This window comes from Cydia amplana, chromosome 11, assembly GCF_948474715.1.
Source record: "Cydia amplana chromosome 11, ilCydAmpl1.1, whole genome shotgun sequence".
In the NCBI taxonomy this organism is placed as follows: Eukaryota; Metazoa; Arthropoda; class Insecta; order Lepidoptera; family Tortricidae; genus Cydia; species Cydia amplana.
Genome location: NC_086079.1, coordinates 9,192,058 through 9,213,152, shown reverse-complemented (window position 1 = coordinate 9,213,152; position 21,095 = coordinate 9,192,058). Strand labels below are relative to the sequence as shown.

At 35.9% G+C, this 21,095-nt stretch overlaps 3 protein-coding genes across 3 annotated transcripts; 2 read left to right on the top strand and 1 right to left on the bottom strand.

Moving 5' to 3' along the window:
* Window positions 1–1,745: 1,745 nt before the first annotated feature.
* LOC134652196 (probable prefoldin subunit 4) lies at window positions 1,746–2,680 on the top strand. Its single transcript, XM_063507363.1, has 3 exons — window positions 1,746–1,874; window positions 1,973–2,194; window positions 2,496–2,680. Exons 1-3 carry the CDS (start codon window positions 1,842–1,844, stop codon window positions 2,646–2,648), a joined length of 408 nt encoding a protein of 135 aa, XP_063363433.1. The 5' UTR covers window positions 1,746–1,841; the 3' UTR covers window positions 2,649–2,680.
* A 2,262-nt stretch (window positions 2,681–4,942) lies between these two features.
* LOC134651925 (sodium/hydrogen exchanger 8) lies at window positions 4,943–12,949 on the bottom strand. Its single transcript, XM_063507038.1, has 7 exons — window positions 11,643–12,949; window positions 11,401–11,557; window positions 10,060–10,214; window positions 9,078–9,229; window positions 8,116–8,244; window positions 6,596–6,688; window positions 4,943–5,216 (listed from the first exon to the last, which is right to left on the bottom strand). Exons 1-7 carry the CDS (start codon window positions 12,859–12,861, stop codon window positions 5,064–5,066), a joined length of 2,058 nt encoding a protein of 685 aa, XP_063363108.1. The 5' UTR covers window positions 12,862–12,949; the 3' UTR covers window positions 4,943–5,063.
* Window positions 12,950–13,251: 302 nt separating this feature from the next.
* LOC134652451 (UBA-like domain-containing protein 1) lies at window positions 13,252–20,159 on the top strand. Its single transcript, XM_063507641.1, has 4 exons — window positions 13,252–13,442; window positions 14,468–14,542; window positions 16,429–16,671; window positions 19,089–20,159. Exons 1-4 carry the CDS (start codon window positions 13,332–13,334, stop codon window positions 19,113–19,115), a joined length of 456 nt encoding a protein of 151 aa, XP_063363711.1. The 5' UTR covers window positions 13,252–13,331; the 3' UTR covers window positions 19,116–20,159.
* The last annotated feature ends 936 nt before the right edge of the window (window positions 20,160–21,095 follow it).

Below are 21,095 nucleotides of genomic sequence, written 5' to 3'. Positions count from 1 at the left end.
TGGGATATTAGGATAACATGGAATATATCAGTAGGGTGTGTCATTTTCTAAATAAAGTGAAATTTTAAGTGGTCAGGTTTTTTTTTTCATATGTAGTCGGCCTCTTTCGCACTCACTCATGGTATGTTCATAAAGGTAGGCTTCCCTTTTGTCCACTTCAGTTTTTTTTAAGTATAAGCGTCATTGAAGATCTGTTTAGCAAATATGACGTTTTTTTTAAAGTTGGTGCCTTTTTTCTATTGACGGAAATGTGTCCTACCTATAAAGAATCGATGTCATATATAAACAGTTTAACACACCTAACAAAATATTATGTATAAATGAGAGTCTCTAATGTTTAAGGAGTTAAGCACTTTGGTTTTAAATTTTGGCAATTGAAGGGATGTTTACAAAAACAACATACCTGACTACACTGGTTGACACCTGAAACGATTAACAATGTTCTTAAAAAAGTGTCAACCGGTCTAAGCAGTTATGTTGTTTTTGTAAACATCCCTTCAATTGTTCTACAACAAATCTTAAATTAAACATGCCGAAATAAAGACATAAGGTACCTATTATGTTAAACTTACTTTTACATTACCTACGTTAATAATAACTAATAAGAATTCTGTGAGACCGATTCAAAACGTGCCGACATCATAGTCACCCTAATGAGTTTGACAATGTTGTCTTGTATTTTTATAGTAAAATGTAATAATTGTGGCTTTCTTGTGAAACAATATTCCACAATTAGCAATTATTTCACTCCAACAACCTTTAACACAACATTTCTTCACAATTTTTAAGAAATTTCGCATTCACGTGTTTTGAAGAAATGTCATCAAGTTGGGGATACCAATTAATATTTAAAGTTACTACAACTTCTACCATACTAAAATTTAGTTTTTTTTGCTGTGTATGCGCTTGGTTTAATCAGTTAATAATATTGGCATCATAATTATTTACAAATTACTTAAAAGATATCAGAACTGTAGTCTGAATATAGCACTAAAATTGTATAAGAAGGTAATTAAATTCAGTAGTTTATTGATATAATTTCTACCATAATGGTATCTTTTTAACATTGGCAACATGTGCGAGTGAGACACAGGGCTCGGGTTTTTCTATCTCAAGTGGACCGTTTTCTCTAGTCTGGTACGAACAACTTTCTGTCTCGGTGATAAGGTTCAAATTAGTATGGCAAAAAAAGTGACAACTCGCTCCAGTTTAAAAAATATAACTTCATGAATATTTGTAATTTAATTTTGTAATAAATATTTGAATGCTGAAATTCCAGCCAGACATGTAAAGAACTGAATTTGTATTATATTGACATCTTATGTATAACTCGTGTTTTATCAAATAAACGATTATCTTATCTTATCTTATCTTATCTTATCTTATCTATGCAGTGCACTTACATTATCACGTGCCGGTCGCTTGTTAAAACGCCTTAAAGCTATTATAGCTGGTCAAGCGAATCTAGTCAGTAAAAAAGGCGCGAAATTCAATTTTTTTATAGGACGAAATCGCTTCGCGCCTACATTTTTCAAATTTGCCGCCTTTTTCTACTGACAAGATCTGCTTAACCAAGTATAGATTGCCATTGCCTTCGGCTTAAAGAACTCTCATCAAGGTCATAATTATCTTTAAAAGAAACAAAAGAAATGACAAATTGCCTTTGGCTTAAAGAACTCGCATCCAGGCTATAATTGTTTAAAAAAATGAAACTGTCAAATTGCCAGACGTCAAACTTTACATCACTCAGAGGTTACTTTTGATATTCGAAACGAGAAAATCCTGTGGAAATTTAATTTAGAAGAACCTCGGTCGGTCAGATCAATACTTTATTAAGCACCATGGCTAATTCAGGAAAAGGAACATTTCGACCGGTTAGTATTACATAGCAATTCCACTAAATCCTGTTTCCTCAACATTGCTACACCTGTCCTCATTTTTGTTTGATTTAACAATATTTATGTAATTTCAGGACTCTGACGTCCATATATCCTTTGAAGACCAACAAAAGATTAACAAATTTGCGCGGCTGAACGCTAAAGTTGACGATTTCAAAGATGAGCTGAAAGTAATACAAAACGACATGAAGAATTTGGAAGAAGCAGTCGAAGAGCTGGCGCTTGCTGACGACAGCGAGAAGATTCCTTACCTTGTTGGAGAAGTATTCATTTGCCAGAGTCTTGAAGACACCATGGTAAATATTATTGTTACCTATAGTCAGGGCCGGATCTAGGGTAGAGCGAGTGGAGCGGCCACTCTACGCGCCGGATGGCAAGGGGGGCGCCAAAATGGCAAATGAGAAAAAAGACTTAAAAGAGTTTTAAAAGACCGACCGAAAAAGGCCGATTTCGCTCTACCGTGATCAAGGACTCGGGCCGGCACTGACTGTGACTATAGTCAAGTCACCTAATGTGCAATATTCTTATTCTTTCATTCTTCACATGTAATTTTATTAATAAAAATAAATTAATTCTAACGAGGAATGTTTTTTGCAGAAATCATTAGAAGAATCAAAACAGAAAAAAGAAAATGAAATAGCTGAATTAGAAGCAAAATGTGAGGAACTCAAGTCTCAAATGGCTGAACTGAAGGCACACCTTTACGGAAAGTTCGGAAGCCATATTAATTTGGAAAATGAGGAGGAATGACACATCAAATGCAATATTCAGATAATGAAACACTAACACAGCAGTGTCACAATTTTTATTTAATGAGATACATTTTATTATGACTTGTACAACAATAACTAGTATCAATGTTCTTACAAGTTGTATGAAATGCCATATGTCCACTGCAGCCTCAATAACAGCAAGATATGAATCAACAATTCAACATGTTGTAAATTTGCTAAGATACCTATTTAAATAACCAATTTCTTAATGCTTAAATAATATAAGTTTCAAATACTTTTTGTTTTATTATCCCCCAAACTCTTTGTGCCAGTGAAACCTATTACTCAATTTTATTCAGGATTCTAAATGGACACTAAAAATATAAACTATATTAAATTGTTCTTATATGAATGATACATTTTAAAAGCTGTTCAAACATACTTTATAATATCAAAGAGTATAATAGATTTTATAGAGTTACTGTCGAAAATATTGCACCATACCTTTGGCCTATTCTCGCCTAGATGGCGTTAATTTCAATATTTACAAATTTACACATCCGTGAGAGAATAAGGATCAAAGTCAAATGGCGTTCTAACAGTTTTAATCTTCTGTCAAAAGATGGCGGTGAATTTACTGTGGCTACATAATTGACCATGACAGTAACTCTATAAAATCTATACTCTTTGATAATATGAAAAAAAAAGTACTTGTGCCTAAGTTGATCCAGTTTTTAAGCTTGCCTACTTTCGAAATTTATAAGTGTTAATGGGTTCAAATGTTGCGTCCATGTTGGCTAGTACCATTATACAAAACTGCTTCATATTAAATTAAAAATAATGATAAGCCTTCTTACGTGCAGGTACCTAAGATGTAAAATTGTTTAGTTGTAGTTACAGTGGACAAATATATTTAGGAAAACTGCTGTAATAATATGTTAGTCTTTATACGATAATCTATGCAATTTGTGTTTGTCATGAAGAGACAAAACTTGTTTTAAATAAAAGAGGCATGCTAAGTTACATGAATAAGGGGGCAATTGGGGTTTTATTATAAGCTCTCTGCCTGCATAAGTAGGAAAGTAGGGTAGTAGCAACGTGGGACAGATAACGAATCATAAGTTAAAATTGTATTCACTGGGAATTTTAATTATAGCTATATTTAATTATATTATAGCTACTATCTAATCTCAGTGCATTGCACGCATCAAATCGTCAAATCATATTATTTGGAAATAACCCAATTCTTAGAATTGTTAATTTGAAAGTCAAGTATACAGATTTTACAAGTGTATCTGTGTATCTGATTACTACATGACTAAAAAAAATTATAAATTAAAATAACAGAATTACTCTATTAATCCTAATTTTAAAATAAGGAATATTTTAAAAATTTTTCAATAGTTTTAAGTGGATAGAATGATTTTTAGCCTCATAGATATAAATAATCATAAACAAATCATATTATGTAGGTAGGTACCTATAACCATGATGATGATGATATAACAGGGATATTCAAGAACAGAAAAGAGTGCTTATTGAGTGCAAATCCTGTTGGGTTTATTAAATATAAAAAAGTCGCCATCATCATTAAAATAATAAACAATGGTAACTCTACAAATATGCAATGTTGTTGCACTCACACTTCCAAAATAAAATGGTCCAGTTTAGGACTAAGATATCCGCCTATTTTTTATAAATTAATATAATATAAATATTAGGAACGTATTTGCAATACAATGGTTGTCACTTGTTTAAAGAATAACTTATATCACATTTGTGTACTCACAATGACTATAAAACTATCTTATTACATTAAGTTACATACAAAATAAATTACAATTATTAAGTACAAATATGTACAAAACTACAAACCCAAAAGAAAAAAGCTTTTAGGTACCTATAAAATAATATGAAAATAATGCAATGACTCTTACTAAACCCTTATAGAGTTCTGAACCTACAGCCCTCTACTAAACATAAAGCTATCATTGCACTGTTTTAATTCCAATATACAACCTATTCAAAAAATCTAATAATATGCTATCACAATCACTGACTTTGTCACAATACTCAATTATAAATACAATAATAACAAATTATAATTTCTATAATAATCCAGAAATCACAAATATAAGTTCAACATTAGAAGCGCAGACAATCAACATTGATTTAATCAATACTTTTAATATTTAGGTACCAACAGATGAGTGAATGATAAAAACTCCCCAATTTCAATATAAATAAAGAGTTCCAATAGATGGCGTCACAGGTCTTAGTTCCATAATCCATAAATATTACATGAAACTGGGATAAGCAATCCCTGTATTCTGTCACCTGGTAAAAATATCTCAGTGAGTTCATATGGAGATTAGTAGTCTTCATTATTCATCTGTGCATTTACTTACATCATAGCTTACTGGATTGCGCTACACGGCTACAGACACATATTTTAGACACCCCTCTGGAGACTACTGTTGGAGTTAGAAAGGGAGCTTTGCGGCAAGATTTCCTCTTCATCTGTCTCGCGATCGTTCGTTATTCGTATAGCCTGGTACCACTGGTTGGTCAGGTCGGTCATCTGGCTTTTACAGTCCTTCAGTTCCTGGTTTAAAAAAGAAAATTTAGTTTTTTTACCAAATTATAATATACTGGTAAAATCTGTTATGTGTTATATACCAAATGGATCTCGGGTATTATGTATTTTCAGGGCTAAAGCCCATCGTACTAAATAATTTAGAGTTGAATTTGAAGTTAATATTGTTTTATTTTGAAACCGAACGAAATAAATATACCTAATAAAGAAATGTTCTCTGTATCAATTGAAAATGTTTTAAATTACAACTTTGAATTAATACGATAGGTAAATATAATTAGTACTATAGGTAGGACTGTAAACCTCAGGAGGTCATTTCAGATGGTTTATTATGATCGGTCAGACTGTACGAAAGGGGGGGCTGGGACTTAGAATTTTTTTTGACAAAGTGGTATCATTATGACACTATTTTTAAATGATTGTAATGTGTAGATCACGTCAAAATAAGCATCTTTTATTGGAAAAACTTTTCTCTAAAATAAAAAATGGCCGAGTTAGACGCGACCAAAGATTGATGTTTTTAAAGGGAGCTGGGACTTGTAAAATTGTATTATTATAAAAACGTCGGTTCTGGCGCTTCGCCGGCCGCTGCCACGGCACGCTCGCTTCGCTCGCTCGGCTCGCGCGCTGTATGGTCGCAGTTCTACCTAACACTCCTCCTCGCTTCGCTCGTCGTCGTACCTACTCCGACCTGCCTTAAAAGCCTGGCCTGCCTTAAGCTCTATCTCCGCCATTTTCAGTTTTAGTAAAAAGTTTTCCAAGTAATAGTTGCTTATTTCGATGTGTTCTATACATTAAAATCATTTAAAATATATGTCATAATGACACCACTCTCAATGAAAATTTTCTAAGTCCCAGCTCCCTTTAAAAATATCAATCTTTGGAGGTGTCTAACTCGGCCATTTTTTATTTTAGAGAAAAGTTTTTCCAATAAAAGATGCTTATTTTGACGTGATATACACATTACAATATCAATGTCATAATGACACCACTTTGTCAAAAAAAAATCTAAGTCCCAGCCCCCCCTTTGCTACAGTCCAACCTTATGATCACCCTTTATCATTTAACTGTACCTTTATCGGTTATATCAATCAATACATATTATAAAACAAAGTCCCCTGCCGCGTCTGTCTGTTCGCGATAAACTCAAAAACTACTGTACGGATTTCCATGCGGTTTTCACCTATTAATAGAGTGATTCTTGAGGAAGGTTTTGGTGTATAATTTGTAAAGGTTTTGTGTAAATTCGTTGAACTACCCGTGCGAAGCCGGGGCGGGTCGCTAGTTATATATAATGGTCAATTACAACTAATTAATTAATAAACAACGAAAAGTGACTGCTAAACCTCAAGTTTAAACCTTTGTTTAGACATCATTTCCCGTATTACCTGATGCGTGAACCTCCTAGTGAAGAACGGGATCAGGTATTTAATGTCCAGTCTCACGAAGCCGCGCAGGCGGGTCGCATGCGAGTAATTTACCTGAAAATGGCAATTTTTACCTGACGTCACTTGAATTTGTTTCCGGTCACGTTACGCTTGTTTTCGTGCGCATGACCAAACGGTTTAATGTATGGATATTATGTAATAGCGATGCAAAAACATATAATTTCTACTTCTAGGATAAAGTCGACTTAAAAAATATATTTCTGCCCTAATAAGGCGCATATTACACTCGTGCTGCACCCGAAAACCGCATTTGTGTGATATCCACCGAACACATATCTTTTTATTACACTTGCTAGATGTCGCTGTACAATCCCGTACATTTTTTAAGGACATAGAAGGCAAACGAGCAGACGAATCGCCTGATGGTAAGCGATTACCGTCGCCCATGGAGCTTTGATCTCGGACTGTCTAGAACACAAAATGACTAGTGTAATATTTTGCCTATATCTCTTTTAGTCTACATCGCAAACGGTCTAGAACACAAAATGACCACATATAGGTAGGTTAGGTTCGTTAGGTATCTTCAAATGGCCGAAAGCCAAACCGCACAGAAATAGGAGCCCCGCGGCAGCGGGGCTCCGTCGACATCGCTAACGTAAAGATAAACCGACGAAATGTAGGTAAATAAAGGTCTAAATAATTGTAGTCATTTTGTGTCCTAGACCGTTTGCGATGTAGACTAAAAGGGATATAGGCAAAATATTACACTAGTCATTTTGTGTTCTAGACAGTCCGAGACCAACCCCCCATTGGACACCTGCAATATCAGAGTACATTACAGAGTAGGTACATTGTGCGGTGAATGTCAAAAGTTGATGTTTGACAATTCAGTATTAGGCTTAGCACAGGAGCGCCGCAACAGTGTGTCATCTACAGCCTACAACCATAATACATATGGCGCCGAATAGTGCCATCTAGTTCAGCTGTCAAACTCGTGGACTTTACACATCTACAATAACTCTCTGATGGGACTAACCGCAAATCGAGCAAAATTAAAAAAATATAAAGGATTTTTCCCATCTGTTCCCGCTTTAGCTAAATACTTAGCGCGTTGACGCATGGGAACCCACAAATGTGTTGAATATGATTTTTTTTTTTTAAAAGATGTGTCCCGCCGAGTTTCTTGCCGGTCCCATATTGGGATACCCTCCTCCAATTGAGGGGGGATTTAAATCTTCTCGGGCAAAGGTGTAGGGTTGGAGCCGGTCTACCTAGCTTTATTTGACGTTCATAAGCGCATTGTAATTATGCCTACTTGAATAAACTATCTTTTATCTTATCTTATCTTATCAACTAGACTTAGGGCGCATTTTGACGGTGCGAGAACTCGCATGCGAGTTTCATTACATTGCGTCATTTGATCGGTCGGCTGAATTGATGTAACCTCAATGGTCCGCAATGTAACTAAAATCGCATACGAGTTGCTGCGCCGTTCAAATAAGCCCTTAGTGGTCGGTTACCTCCAGTTCCTCCTCAGTTATCTCGGAGAGGTGCTCGGAGTCGATGGCCTGGCCCCACTCCTTTGTCTTGGACAAGCTTACTTCCTTCTGCTTACGCAATGACCGCGATTTCTTTGTTTTCTTGTTTGCCTAAAATGTTGAAATAAAACATTAACATTTAAATGGTATAAGGAACCATTACGAGTGATTCAATAATACCTGGATTCGAAATTTATATACGTTATCCGAGTTTTGAAACACCGATTCGACCAAGTGATAGCCAGGCATATAAGAGGTTGCAATTTTTGCGGTACCTATAGTCTATCAGTTTATATACTACCTAATGTATACACGACTTATTGTCTCACTATACGGTCATGTACATATTTTTGTTTCGAAAATAGAGCTTCACGCTACCACGAGTTAGCATTTGACATTTTACGTTAGCGACTGCGTGAAATCGATCTCATTCCCTCTTTATTGCACCAATTCATCAGTGCGAGCGAGATGGGACAGCGATCGAGTTTACGATTATTCTCTAATGTTAATGTCAAGTGTCAACTCGTGGTACGGCTACTACTACAAGATACAAACAGCAGCAGAATTAGCTAAGAGGGCAAGGTATTCAAAATAATCTGCACAAATTCTTATTCTTTGAACTACAAACTCGTACTCAGATCATTACGAACAACTCGCCCGCTTAACTACTTCTGCTATTGACTATTCGATAAAAGTCCATGGCTTAAATGAATGGCAAATTGGCAGTGGCGCATTTCTGGCATACAACTAGGTTCTGAGCTCTTAGATATTTTAATAATTAATTTATGATATGCGTCTAGGCATCTACCATACTCAGGAAAGAAAACGTACAGTCAAGGCCATAAATATGTATACAATTCTCAGCCTTAATTCATTGAAATATTGTAAAAAGATTATGAGATACGCTACTACAGTGTAAAAAAAACTGCTTATATAGCAATTACCCGTAAAAACTTCAACAGGGGCATAGTTGATCCACCAAAGATCAGCGTGGTGAACAGGACGATAATAAGAGTGGTCGTTATAATCACGTGGCGAGTCTCGTCGGAGAATCCGAGATGGAGGGACAGCGCGTACGATATGGCGCCTCGGAGTCCTGGCAAGAAAACATTTGTGAAGACCGAGCTATGCGTACACAGCACGCAGCTATCGTGAACACAAAATAAATACAATGCTGTTCCAATGGCGTTGGCCGGCCAAAGTATTTTACAGCATAGGGTTTACGAATAGTGTCAAATTCATGTTATGGCCTGGATCTAGCATACCTTTAAGCCAGTGGTTCCTAACCTGGGGGTAATTACCCCCGTAGGGGTAAAACTGGTATTTTACGGGGGTAATAAGCTAACCAAATTTAACAATACAACAAACGTACACGTTTTATTTTTTATTACCATTGGGAGGAGGGGTAAAATCCGGTTCTCTAGTTAGTCATAGGGGTGACCGGACTGAAAAGGTTAGGAACCACTGCTTTAAGCCAAATCTCATAAAAGAAAATTAGAGACAGCCAAAACATATTTATGCTACCCATGCTGTCTAAAAACCTTTCGACAGTTGCCAACCCCATAATTAGTACTACAGGTTGCTTGCCATGGGTCTTATGACATGACTATGAGGAAAGGATATATAGCTATTAAAATTATGTTGTCAAGTACCTACGCTAAATGTATGTAGATATGTATGTAGAAACTAGTAACTTTAACCGTCCCATCAGACAGAAGATTTTAACTTTGATAGAATACAAAATAAGTGCTAGAAAATATGTGGTAATCAGATTATAAAATAAATAAACATTATAGGACAATCTTACACAAATGAAACTAGCTTTACAGCAAGCTTAAAAAGAAAGAGTTTTGATGGGGAGTATGGACCAATGATGGTACTTTAAGGTCCAATCCTGTATCTATCTATAATAGTAATAGTACATACCACTGAACCACATAATGAACATCATTTTCTTAGTGATCTTGTGCTCTCTGAACTTGTTGCACAGTAGTGCAAGTGGGAATATGTTTGCAGCTCTGCCGAGGAGACACATCACCAAACTCCAAACCACCAGAGCCGGTTCCACACGGTGCTTGAAACTGAAAATATTATAATAACAATAATCTATTTTTTTTGTAGGTGTCTTTTTGTTTTTGTTGTATGTAATTGAAGGGAACATCCCTTCAATTACAAACAAAAAACAACATAACTGCTTAGAGCGGTTGACAGTTTTTTAAGAACATTGTCAATCGTTTTAGGTGTCAACCAGTGTAGTCAGTTATGTTGTTTTTGTAAACATCCCTTCAATTATGTACATATATAATATAATAATAATAAATCATTTATTTCAAGTAAGTTACACTCATATCTTGGTTAGTAAAATATAACCCATAGAAATCAGCATTACATTATACAATGAATTTTTCATTTATTTTACAGACCAAAACTAACACAGTTTGGTATATGATTGATATACCTTCCAAAGATACCTACTATACAGGGTGTTTGGCACATGTACCGACAAAATTTTTTGGGGGGTTTGTGGTGTCATTTCCTTCCCTTTCTTCCTTGGAACCTTGGTCCTAGGAGCCACGGATCTGGAGATACGATTTTTTTATTTTTTTTCATAAATCATCCAAAATCTGATTTTCGAAGCCCCATAACTTTTTTTTATGGTCTTAAATGCATACTTTGTTTGTTAGTCTTACATTAGGCCTGTCTGCTTTCAAATACTAGTTTTTTGTTACAAATTTCAGCATAAAACGAACCATGGGCTTTTTTTTTATTACAAATAAACTGAATTTAAATTTAAACTAATTTTAATTTAGCTGATACTGGTAGCTTCGTCGTGTACCTAATTGTTTCGTTCAAAAATCGATTATCCGCTTTGTAATCGTTTAATCGTTGCTCTAAAAAGTTACGCACACATGGAAACGCTCCAAGTCGCACACACGGAAAGTCTAGGTTTAGTTGAAATCTGAGGGTAGTCAAATTTTAAGTGGCGTCACGGAAGTGCATGTGGTTGTGCTGCGTCGGTCAATTGTTAACTACGTACGTTGTTTGCTACGTTGCTATTTTTGACTTTTGTTACTGTTGTTTTAACTTTGCTATTGTCATGCCTAACTACACTAACGAAGAGTACCTACTATGAAAAAAATAAAAAATCGTATCTCCAGATCCGTGGCTCCTAGGACCAAGGTTCCAAGGAAGAAAGGGAAGGAAATGACACCACAAATCCCCCAAAAAATGTTGTCGGTACATGTGCCAAACACCCTGTATAATTACCTGAAAATAGCTAATCCCAAATAGGCAAAGACACAAGTCTCAGCAATAAATGCCAATGTTCTCATTGTCTGCTGCATGGTCACTTGTGTCACAGTAGACAGGTTGAAGTGGGTGTAGTGGGACATCACAATACCACAGAACAGAATTGCCATAATACCTGGAACATTGAAGCGGCATTTGTAGTTACATACATAATAGCTTGTTTATTGATAAGTCATAAATAAAAGTAAAATATAATTTACCTGAAAGATGTATACCCTCAGCCAGGACATAAGGTGCGTAAGTGAAGACCAGCATCATACCAAACTCTAGGGAAGGATTTTTGCGTAAATCAACATGCTTTAATAGAAGAGCACTAACCAGTGCAAAGAGGACACCAATACCAGCTGATGCAAAGAACATTAACCAAAACCTGTTAATTGCAGAGAGAATGGCCTCTCCAGTGGACATAAATGGATCATTGGAGTCGAGCACAGCAGTCGTCAAAACAATAGCCACAGCATCATTCAGTATACTCTCTCCAAATACCAACATGTTCAACACAGGGTCCACATCTAGGGCATGAAATATAGCCACTGTAGCCACGGGGTCTACGGCAGATATAAGGGAACCAAAGGCAAAGGATTCCACAAAACTCAACTTGTACACCACCTGCGCTAACCCCAACAAATAAATCCCCGCTCCGATAACAAATGCAGATATAGCTGTACCAACAATAGCAAATAGTAATATTGAACCGATATTTTGGAAAAAGTTGCCCTTGTGTAAATTGTATCCAGACTCAAATATAATAGGTGGTAAAAGCACCAAAAAGAAAGCCGTTGGAGAGAATGCTTCTTCTTTACGCCAATTGGCGATGTTACGAATTGACATCATGTTAATGATCATTCCAATTAAGGCTCCAAGGAAAACAATAACAACACTCTCAGGCAGATAGGAGAAGCCAGTTTGTAGCATAAGGTGTATCAAGAGGATTCCAAGCGCCAAAATACACAACACAAAGAATATAGCCATGGAACTATTGTGTTCATCCTCGGCAGAACTCTTTTCCGGCAGTGGCGCGGCGTCAGAAGGCCCGACGGATGACGCATTGGGTGGTGCGGATGGCGAAGCGTTAACTGGCACCACCGCGAATAAGGAAGTATTGGAGGCGCCGAATTCATAAATGACGGGCGGGCTTTCTGTAGATGAACTGCTCGACGAGTTTCCATTTTCACTGGCAATACTACTTGATTCGCTAGAATTACCCTCACTTAGTCTTTTCGACCTTGAAAGTTTCTGTAACATACGGTCATACTTGCTGCCGTAAGTATTTATCAATTGCGACTGTAATGTCTCTTCGGATATCGATCCACGGTTTTTCCTCTCATTTGTAGGCACTTGACTAGTATCTTTTGCGTAGGTTAACTTGAACACAAGAAAAAAGCTTATGAATATCACTGTAAACTTAAACTGGATCATTTTGAATGTTGTAGAATTTACTCGATCGTATTATTTACAATTACTGCAAGATAATATAACTGATTTTGCCTTGATAGCCCAGCAAGTGGGATTACATTTTTTAGTGGGGGGATTTGAGGGATAGATATATGACGCAGGTGACAGCGACAGCTGTCTTGTGATAACGGAAGCTGTTTCACCTACTCATAAAGACACTAATATTGCTGATAATTCTACAGCTAAATCGCACTAGATTTTTTTTAATGACATTTATTATTCCTTGTTTAGTCTGTGCTGCGGAAAAGTGGCAAAAGTTAGTACTAATCGGATCTCTCTTTTACACCAGGTTACTCTATCTATCTCACTAGCGCCAATTATTTCAAATAGTACGCCTACACACTTACTCACAGTACAACAGAAATTGACATCATTTGCTTACTATTTATTTCCTACTCCGGCTGTGGTGGACTTATTATTTGATTTTTAGTACAATGGATTCAGCTTTACGTGAGCAAGTTATGATAAATCAATTCGTTTTAGCAGCAGGATGTGCCCGAGAACAAGCAAAACAACTACTTCAAGCTGCACATTGGCAATTTGAGGTAAATTTCCTAGTATATGTAAACAAACAGTAATCATGAAATGGCTGCTACATAATTTGACGAAGTGTTGCAACAACCTTGATTTGATATAGTTGTATTAATGGTATCGCCTGGATTGTTTATTTTTGTAATTCACTTAACAGCGAAAATAGAGCATTAACCCAATAGGAAAATTCCTCTAATCACACCTGCATTACTCAATCTGTATATATTTATGTTGATGAATGAAATGATACGCAATAAGTAGGTATGTAGGTAGGTGTATTCATGGCGACTGACAATGTTATGTTTGATAACAAATCTGTAAAATGTTTATCATGCATTTTTTAATATGAAGTTTTCTTTGAACCAAAATTATACTACTCTGTTTACTAATCCCCTGATAATAATTTCGAGGTCATAATTATAAAATGCACTTATCTCTCTATTTATCTGCTTTGTAGGTTAAAAAACATTGCAGTTAATTTCATTTGAATAAGAGTTAACACAAAAGATTACATATACTTATCCATTATTCGTTATTAGGCACATTTTACATTGGTATGTAAATGTATGTACAATATATAAACATTAGACATGAACAGAAAAGTATAATTGTTGCAGTTCTCAATCTTATTCAAATAGTGCTCTCAGTTGTACTATTTCACCAAGGTCATGAATTATATCTGGCTTCCTGCCTAGTGCCGAGGGACACTTTTCAACATATAGCAATAAAAATTATGGTAAAAACTTTCATAATTAAAAAAAAAACAACATTACTATTTTAATCAATTTTTATGAAATCTGGGTATATTTGAATGTTCAGTAAAAGTTGTTCTTCAATCAAGATAATTTCAACTATAGGTACCCTAGAAAACATCATTGTTTTGTCTACCAACCTAAAGAAAATATGTTAAGTGTCAAGAGACTTCTAAAATAACTTTGGAATAAAATAAAATAATAAATTAGGTATGAAAAGAGACAAGGAGAGGTATGGTAAGATCAAGTGAAATATTGCATACTAATCTCTGTTGTTTTGCTTACAGACGGCACTATCAATATTCTTCCAAGAGGTTGCATTACCAGCTGGGGCCAATGGCATTGCTGCACCTTTTCGTCAGGTATATACATCTTAATTGTTTTAACCTTGAGAGGCCCCATGTCATGTCATACATATATTACTCTCTATGTATAGTCACATATAGAGTAATATATGTTATGTTTTATGGCTCTACTATTTGTATCATCATACAGATATAATTATTATTATTTATTTTTTATCTAATTTTTATTGAGGCTTTGGACACTCTAGGTGAACATGTCAGCCTCATGGGTGCTTACATAGTTCCCTACTCAAGGGAGAGATCAATAAAGTGGTATACACTGATTGCTTAGATATAATTATACAGCTTCATAGTGTAAGATATTATTGCAGGTGAGTGTACATACATTGCTGAAGTTAATATAATATAAAAGTTAAAATGTCTAAAAAAGATAATATGGGGCATTATCTATGAAAAGGGACCTTATTGTCGATGGCGCTTACGCCGCACAGCGTCGCGCGGCATTGTATTTATATCGGAGCATCGTTAATAATGGCGTAACCGCCATCGACAATAAGGTCCCTTTTCATAGATAACGTCACATATGAGGTTCCAGCAGGTGAAAAATAATTAGTTGTTAAAGACAAAAATTTAATATAAAGGAAGCTTTATAACAAAGTTTTTTATTAAAATATACTCAAGATTCAGAGAAATGCAAATTTTTTAAAATACAAAACTGACTGAGTGAATCAGAAAGTTGTTGTTTGTAAACTAAGTTGAAATAAACTTTATTTAACTGCCTTATCTATTTAATTGCCATAATTCACTGTTGTCTTGTTATATCTCTTAATACCTCCGGATAATACGTCTGAGCCCCTTCCACTATTCATTTTGGGTTATTGATAGATGTCACCACTGCCAAAAGCCAGGATTTTTTCCCCAACTATTAAGTACCACTGGAATATTAACAACCGAGATTTTTTTTAATACCTATACAATTCACTTTTGTGTTAACTACTGGGAATCAAATTTCGTAGTACCTACCACTGGTAAACGCTGAGTAAAATAATACCGTTGTAAAAAAAAGTCGTATCTATTACCAGTTATAAAAACTTTGTGGTCAACAGCGATTATAACTCATATTTTCTATTTTTTAAGTGAACAAAACAGAATTCAGTTCCCATTTGCCCCATATCCCAATATAATAAAAAATCGCTCTTCTTCTTTCTGACAATTCATACAAATTTTCTTTACAACGACATCAACCTGAAAAATACACGGCCCATTTTTCCTCAGGCACTTTTTGTATGAAAATGTTGGCCCTCAGTGTATAAATTCCTATCAAATTTACTTACTTACTTAATTATTACTAGTTACTAGGGTCAGTTTCATTTTCCGATTATAAAACCTAACACAGGGGTTCCCAAACATTTTTTAGGCACGCCCCCCTGCTGCCTAAAATGAAGTCCCACGCCCCCCTTTTCGCTTCGATGCAAGGAAACGGAGAACTATTAGGCAATTTTGTTCAAATTTCCCGAGGCCCCGCGCCCCCCACTTTGGGAACCCCTGACCTAACACATCTTCGGGTATAGTTTGTAGCTTTCTAATAGACCCCGAAGGCTAATCCTATTGTCTATTGTTAAGAAAAACCGCTCGTGCCACGTGCCACAACCACCTGCATAAAAAATCGGTACTTCGGTTACTGAGTGCCGGCGAGTCGGACGCTACAGAACCAGTCTAAAATGTGTCATCGAGATGCGTAACAAAGGCACGTTATCGCACTTACACTGGTTTTTTGAGCGTTGGACTAGCCCGCGCTCAGGTGCCAATTAGAATAATTAGGACCCTTTTTTGCAGGTAAGTAGCACGTGCGGTTTTACTGAACAATAGGATTAGCCTTCGGGGTGTATTAGAAAGCTACAAACTATACTGTATTTGAATTGCAAAAAAACGAACCGTTCCAGCAACTGATGACGCCCTGCAATACCCCAGCGACGCCTCCCAACTTCCCGGACGCGCTGGCCGCGTTCTCGCGGCTGTCGACGACGGGCAGCCCGGCGGGCGGCGCCGGGCCGGCCGCCGCGCCGCCCGTGTCGCCGCTGGCCACGCACCCGCCGCCCCCGCCGCAGGTGCAGGTGCAGATGAACGCGTTCCCCGGTTCACCCAACTCGCAGAACAATTATGCACCACTTTCCTGCTCCACCGCAGTAAGTAATCTCAGATAAGTTTTATAGTTTGTTTATTAGCATTAGAAAAAGACTACGCGATCTTGACGTGTCTTTTTTATTGAAAAACGGTTTAAAAAAAGCAGTGTATTACTTATGAAAGCAAAAGAATGTAAATAATCATATATGATTCATAATTGTTACATATTTGCCGTGCCTAATTTTTAAAAGTGTTTTTCAATAAATCTTACCTTTTTTCTAATGCTAAAAAAACGAACTAAGTACCTATAGGTTTTACATCATTGTATGTCGATTTCCTCTTTAATTCATCTTTTACTTTACAGATTAAATAAATTCGGGTACTGTACATTTTGATTCATTTTCATTTCTACAATTTTATTTGATGATTCGCGACCATTTTCTCTCATTTTCTAGTAGCCAATAGGTAGTTTTGCAGTAGTAAATATTAGTCTACCATAAGCTATTTACGAGGGGCGTTCAAAATATTCTCGGTATTGATATCTTACGACCTCTTCTAAAATTTCTTTCGTTACTGGCCGCTAAGGTTTATTCATTGACATTAAAAAAAAGTATAATTCGAACCGAGATAGTCTTTTGTTTTTCTGCAATTGCTGAACAAACATGAACATCCTGTGCGAATTGACAATGTTAACTAAATTAGAACATCGATGCGTGATAAAATTCTTGACAAAACAGGGTAAAAATCAAAAAACCATAAAAGAGGAAATGGATTGTGTTTACCGTGAGTCTGCTCCTTCTTTATCTACCATTCAAAAGTGGTCAAGCGAGTTTAAACGCGGAAGGGAGAGTATTGAAGATGACCCTAGACCTGGCCGGCCTGTAGTAGCTACTTCACAAGAAAATATTGATAAAGTGGAAAAACTTATATTGGAAGATGGTCGAGTGAAGGTAAAATCTATAGCACAAGTAACCAATCTCTCTATTGGTACCGTACATGATATTATACATGACCATCTTAATATGTCAAAAGTAAGTGCAAGATGGGTTCCGCGAATGCTGACTCGGCTTCAAAAAGACATGCGTGTAGCTTGTTGTTCCGATTTTATTGACCTGTGCGGTGAAAATCCTGATGAGGTGCTGCAAAGAATAGTTACTGGAGATGAAACCTGGGTTCATCATTATGACCCAGAGAGTAAACAAGAGTCCATGCAGTGGCACATTAAGGGTTCAGCTCATCCCAAGAAGTTGAAGGTCATCCCTTCAGCTGGCAAGGTCATGGCCACGATATTTTGGGATTGTGAAGGAGTATTACTAATCGATTATAAAGAAAAAGGTGTAAATATCACAGGACAGTACTACGCTAACATTCTACGTCAATTAAAGGATGTAATTAAAGAAAAGAGGCGAGGAAAGTTAACCAAAGGTATTCTGCTTCTGCATGACAACGCCCCCGTCCATACTGCTCATATTGCCAAGGCAGCTATTGTTGAACGTGGGTTTAAAACTGTTACTCACCCACCGTATAGTCCGGACTTAGCCCCCAGCGACTTCTTTTTGCTCCCCAATCTTAAAAAGGATCTGCGTGGAAATAAATTTTCTGACGATGAAGCATTGAAGGCGGCAGTGGAGGAGCATTTTTACACGAAAGATAAAAAATATTTTTACGAGGGATTAAAAAAAATAATTGATCGATCTTTTAAGTGTATGAACATAGGGGGGGAGTATATTGAAAAATAAAAATATCAAACTTTTCGTACTTGTTTGTTTTCATTCTCATACCGAGAATATTTTGAATACCCCTCGTAGTTATTGTTTATAAATTTGTGAATCATTTCTCGAAAACTGTAAGGCGAAAAGTCGATCAGTTTGATTTTATTATTAGGAAAATATTTTAGTGTTGATTTTTTTTCTATCCTACTATGGTTTCCCACTGAGAATTTAACATTGAATATGAACATTATTTCACATTGCTTGGCACCACTACTGGGAATCTTTTTCTGAGTCGGTAGCACTGTTCACAGAAAAAAAAATCACACTTGTTATAACTGGAAACAAAGATAGTAACATCTCGAATAACCCTAATTTGCATTAAGCTAGTGTTGGCTGATGATGGATTCACAATTTGCATCTTGAATTTTCTAATAAATACCTACAATTATAGTCATTATACATACCTACAAATATGTGACGTTCCATGGCAAAAGGTACCTTATGGCACTTGGCGCTTACGTCGCATAGCGCCGCAATAATAATAGCGCGCGGCGGCGGAGCGGCGTTAATAATAGCGTAAGCGCCAACGGCCATAAGGTACCTTTACTCGTGGGACGTCACATATACATACAATTGACACAGTATACAGTTTTTATCCCTAGTGCATATTACAGGCAGTTATGAAAATCTTTGGGAATGGGTACCTGTAATGGAAAGCTAAAGATGCAGAAGCAATCCATTTAATGAATAATACTGTTATGTTTCAGGTCTGCAGTGAACACATGCCAAGATAAATTTGAAAGTAGTAGTTTAGGAGCATCTATAATTTATTTTTCTAATGGTGCGCATTGTGAGCTGTGGAATTGTGTACGAAAATGTTTACTTTACGAGACTTCCTGCGGCGGTGCGCTCGCGCACTATCGGGGTGTTGTAGTCAATCATGTTAAATATATTATAAAATATTGTATCTTTATTATATACAGTTGTTTCAGAAACAATATGCACAAGAACATCCTATTTAATTATTGTGTTACAGTTTTTGGTAATCAAAATTTATACCTGTGATCCTAATATTTTGGTATTGTACAATATATGAAATCATATTATAATTAATTACTGTATAATAGGTAAAACGTTTGAAATCAATGTTAATATTTTATTTGGTAAGTGTTATACTGTCGAAAATTTTTTACACAAGTGTAAACACTGTTTAGAAAACATTGGGTGCAACAGAGTGTATGGATTTAGCTGCAAAAGATTCGCAAAAGACAATACTAAATGCTGTAATCAAAATCAATGCAATATCAAGAAACTGATGGGATGTTAATACTCGCTTACAACCACCTACACAGTTAATGTTTAATATCTGCATAATTCTCAGATTTGAAATAATTTTATAAGTAGCATTGTACAATTTTAAGTTATAGGTAGCCTGTACAATTTTAGGTTTCTTATTAGCAATTTATATGCATTCATTACAAATATTACAATTTTACATATTGATAATAAATTTAACATTAACAGATAGGTTACCTTACCAGTTCATCTTTGACTTCTAATTTCAAATTGTTATGCTCAATTAATATTCGTTTTGGCGATTGTATAATGTACTATACTATACTACGTAACGTAGTTATACTTGTAAATGTTTTAGATCATAGCTTTGAAACAGATCTTATAATTAAATAGGTACTTCCTGTTAATTTATATATTTTGATATCTTATGTTTATAAGATTCATTCTAAATTAGTCAATGTGTTGAAGATCATGAGTGTAAAAAACCTAAAATTATCAATATTTTCTTTTATCGATTATAAAAGGTACCTATGTAAAAAGAAGTTTTACTTGTTATCCAGTTCCAAAACGTGTCTATATGTATTTACACTGACTATTATAGTAACCTGTTCGCTAGTTGAAGTGGCAACTTTTAATTTTTCCATGTATAGGTAGTATATGTCGCTCCCACGACCAAGACCGATCTACCGACTTCGATTCGCTCGTGATACAATTTTGGAATCTTCTCGTGTTCGGGTCGCAATATAAGAACGAGGAGTAAACAACAACGTCACCCGGTCCTAAGACAAAGTAACTTTGTTTTGTTAACAATAGTTATTTGTACAATAAGAGATCAAAGTTTGATATTTCTTCGAGTGCTTATTTTGAGTCCCGTGCAAGCGAAAGATTCTATACTATAATTTAGAATCTTGAGCGTAGTAAGGGACTCAAAAGCGCACGAGATGTAAATAACTTTGATCTCGTGTAGTTCACAAAACTTTTCACCTCAGCAGTGAGAACATATAAGAGAACCCGAAAAATGTATTCCTTCTTCATCACTTACCTCTATTCACTCATGTTTTCTTAAGATATACCAACAATTAAGTTTTCACTTCAGCAGCTCGAACAAGGGTACTTTGCTACTTAAAAACAGTGAGCAAAATCGCATTTTGCTCATTTTGTCTCACTCAGTGAGCAAAACGCGATTTTGCTCACTGTTTTTAAGTAGCAAAGTACCCTTGTTCGAGCTGCTGAGGTGAAAAATAAATATACCTACCTGAACATTTAAATTTCCTATTAGTTCATTTGTATGTCGAACAAATGATAAATAGACGTTATCTTTAGTTGCCAACAAAGGTTGCCAACTGTTCTCAACTAGGGTTGTCACTTTGCTTAATAGAATACACTCGGAAACCGATTTGTGATTGTTTTTTTTTTATCTTCATATAGGTAGGTAATTATTATCTATTGTACCTCTATGATAGCAAGTGATCAGTCAG